The sequence below is a fragment of the Buceros rhinoceros genome, unplaced genomic scaffold (assembly GCF_000710305.1).
Source record: "Buceros rhinoceros silvestris isolate BGI_N320 unplaced genomic scaffold, ASM71030v1 scaffold4085, whole genome shotgun sequence".
Lineage (NCBI taxonomy): Eukaryota > Metazoa > Chordata > Aves > Bucerotiformes > Bucerotidae > Buceros > Buceros rhinoceros.
Genome location: NW_010413245.1, coordinates 13,403 through 16,519, shown reverse-complemented (window position 1 = coordinate 16,519; position 3,117 = coordinate 13,403). Strand labels below are relative to the sequence as shown.

Genomic DNA, 3,117 nt, shown 5'->3' with positions numbered 1-3,117 from the left:
CAGCAAAGCATCTCTGTCTCCGAGGGGGAGCAGGGCCCTCCCGAGCTGAACCTCCAAACCCTTTTCTTGCCCCGTGGGGAGTTTCCAGCTAGCTGGTGCTGGAGGAGAGAGCTGCTGGTTTGTTTTCTCTCCCGAACCATGAGATGATTCAAATGTCATGATTCCGTGAGTGCTGCAGGAGTTACAGAGAACGAGGAAGCCCCTTCCTCCACGCCGAGATGTGCTCTGTGCTGTCTGCAGGTTACAGTTCTCTTTCTTGTTTCCCCCTTCAGACAGGCAGGATTGACAAGTCCTACCCCACAGTGTGTGGCCACACAGGACCGGTGCTGGACATCGACTGGTGTCCCCATAACGACCAGGTCATCGCCAGCGGCTCCGAGGACTGCACCGTCATGGTAAGTGTGTTTCGTTTGTCTGGTGGGGTTTGCTCAGGTGCTGCTGCAAATGCCACTGGCGTTTCTGAAGACCTCTCCTGTTGCCAAGGGCAGAGTCCCTGCTGACATGAGAGTGGTCGTGGTTGTTGTGCACGTTTTGTCTCGGCTTAAGGAATGGTGCTGTCTTGCTGCAGGACCAGCAGTGAGCTTTGTTACCTGCACCACAGGTTTGGATTTGGGCTCTCGCAGTTGGTGCTGTTTGAGAAGGTGCAGCCTCAGGCTTGCAAGGAGAATGTCTTCAGCAGTGAGGTGGCACTTCAAGTCATGGACTTGGCCTGTGTCTTCAGTTGCTTTTCCATTTTCCCTTCCCCTGGGGATTTGATGTTTGAGAATCGGAAGACAGAGTGCCGGACAGTGGGGAGGCGCTTCGATTTGTAGGGCTTTGCAGAAGACAGAGGTGGTTCCTTGCCTCACACACCCCCCTGGATGCAGCGGTGTGTGTTGGGAGGAGGTGGGGGTTGGAGGGGAACAAGCCCACCAGGTTTCAGAATTGCTTCAGCCCTTGATTTCAGGGTGACTCTTTAAGTTTTTCCTGTAGCTGCAGGTTGTGAGTAGATAGCCAAAGGGCTTTCTTTAATAAATAAAACCCAATCCACATTCTGCACCTGCCAACCTTGGTCCTGAGACCTGTTTTACCTCAGGCGGAGCCCACTGAACAATAGCCGACCTTACTCCGCGAGGGATGTGGAATCCAGTGTATGCAAACACAGCAGAACAAGTGAAAGGAAATCCTTGTGAGATGAAATAATGCCAAATAGCTGCAGTGATCTTTGGCCATATTTAGAAATGCTGTAGGCTGAATGTTATATTGAAATCTTATTATAGATCATGTCAGATAAATTCCTTCGCTTCTGTTCATCGTTAGAATGTTTGGGAGGGGATTCATCCCCAGAGGCTTACCCTGGGACAGCTCTTGCCTGTGAGCTCTTGGTCTTGGAAGCTGAAGCATGTTAACAAGATGTCCTATATTTAATATTAAACCAAACAACAAGCTTCTGTGCTGGTAACTTTCACTGCTGGGCTAGAACGGAGCTTTCAAGGGTGCAGGAACGTCCCGCCAGGATCCAGAAGGGCTGCGAGTTGGAGGGAGCAGCCTCTGAAACATGAGCATCAGCAGAAGCCGGCAAAGTGAAGGTCCAGGGCTGCCTTCCTGGAGACAGAATAAGTCCCTAATCCAAGTGTGATGAGAAGCATGTCGTGAGGCTCCAGAGGGATTGGAGTTTGCAGAAAACCCAACGGCGTCCGGTTACAAGTTGTCCTAACGCAGACACAAGCTGTCTGCGAGAATCTGAGCCTACAGCTGCGCACGCGAGCTCCCTGGGTTCCCGGGGCACGTCTGCTCGTCTGCATGCACCGCACTGGGGCGAGGGGGAGCTGCTCCTCCGTCCCTGGAAGCAGCACGCCCGTGGAGAGGCACGGCGAGCTCGCACGCTGGTGTTCATCTGTGGTGCCCGTGTCTGGGGTGGAAGGCAGCGAGCAGCTGGGGGGAGGTATGAGGGGAGCCCCTGCCGCTCTCAAAGGGGCGAGCGGCGGCAGCCCGTGGTGTGGAAGAGTGAGGGGTGTGTTAGCTGGGTGCCAGCGGGAGCGGTGACAAAAGGAGCGAGGACTGAAGAGTTGAGTTGAATTTCCTGCTGTTGAGTATTGCGTAGCTTCTGATGGGAGGTGATGGATCCCGCATCGCTTGGGACAGCCGTTCGCTGGGCTGCACAGAGCTGCAGCTCGCAAAGAACAGCCCTGGCCTGGGCTGTTTGGAAACAAACCGGGTGAGCTAGTGAGCCTTCCCATTTCGAACAGCTTTTCTGTCTGGCACGGGTAACTGAGCATCCTGTTTTCTTCGCTTTTCTTCAGTAAAGGTTTGGGAGCCCTGCTTCCTGAAGAGCCTGTCGTGGAACAAACCCCTCGTGCTCTGAAGATATGTAGGGGTTCATCAGCTCTGAACTCTTCGTTAGCCAACGAGAAACGAGACAAAGTGATGCGGTAGAGGAAATCACGTGGCTTTCTGCGGGAGGGGCAGCTGCTTTTCAAAAATACGCTGAATTTCTTCAAGCCCATCTGTGCCTTGGCACTCAAGGATTGAGGATCTTACTCTCTGCCCCAGCAGATCTCATGGACGTCAGCTGGACGTGAACTGAGGGAGCAAGTGTGGCTTCGGGGTGCTAACCATGGGGTGAGGAGGGCTGGTTCCCTGCAGCCAGAACTTTGAGCTGTCTGCAGCAGTTGTGTTGCACAAGGAGGGTTAACTCGTCCCTTTCAAAAGCAAGAAGCATTTTCCTATAAATTTACAATGAATTCCTATTCCATTACTGGGCTTGGTAGCTCAGACAGCTCAAGAGGTTTAAGAATAGTAGCTGCATGGAGATATTCCTGGTGAAAGGCGCTTGGCAGGTGCAATCTGCTGGTGTCTGGGGATACACTGACTCATTTTCCTGTCACAGCTGATGCATTCAGAAGTCGTTTGGAGGCAGGGGAGAAAAACCTGGTGGGGGCAATGCTCGGACCCTTGCAAGAGCATCTTTGTGCAGGTCGCAGGGTCAGTGGGTAGAAACACATCACTGTCTGGTCCCAGCAGAGGGAAAAGTAGATCAGACCCCTCCAAACCCTGCCTGCTTTCTCCTCTGGGAGTGTGGCCTCATGGAGGAGCAAACGCTCTTACGTCGTCCCACGCCGGCTATTCCTCAGGGAA

The 3,117-nt window shown here is 53.3% G+C and overlaps 1 protein-coding gene across 1 annotated transcript in view; it reads left to right on the top strand.

Annotated features, from left to right (window-relative positions):
- Nucleotides 1-240: 240 nt before the first annotated feature.
- Nucleotides 241-3,117, top strand: part of LOC104493883 (coronin-1C-like) — a gene marked incomplete at its 5' end in the record, with an annotated part of 13,298 nt that continues 10,421 nt past the window's right edge. Inside the window, 2 exon segments of the mRNA XM_010136645.1 lie at nucleotides 241-265; nucleotides 268-395. Of these exon segments, the coding sequence (XP_010134947.1) occupies nucleotides 241-265; nucleotides 268-395 (153 nt within the window).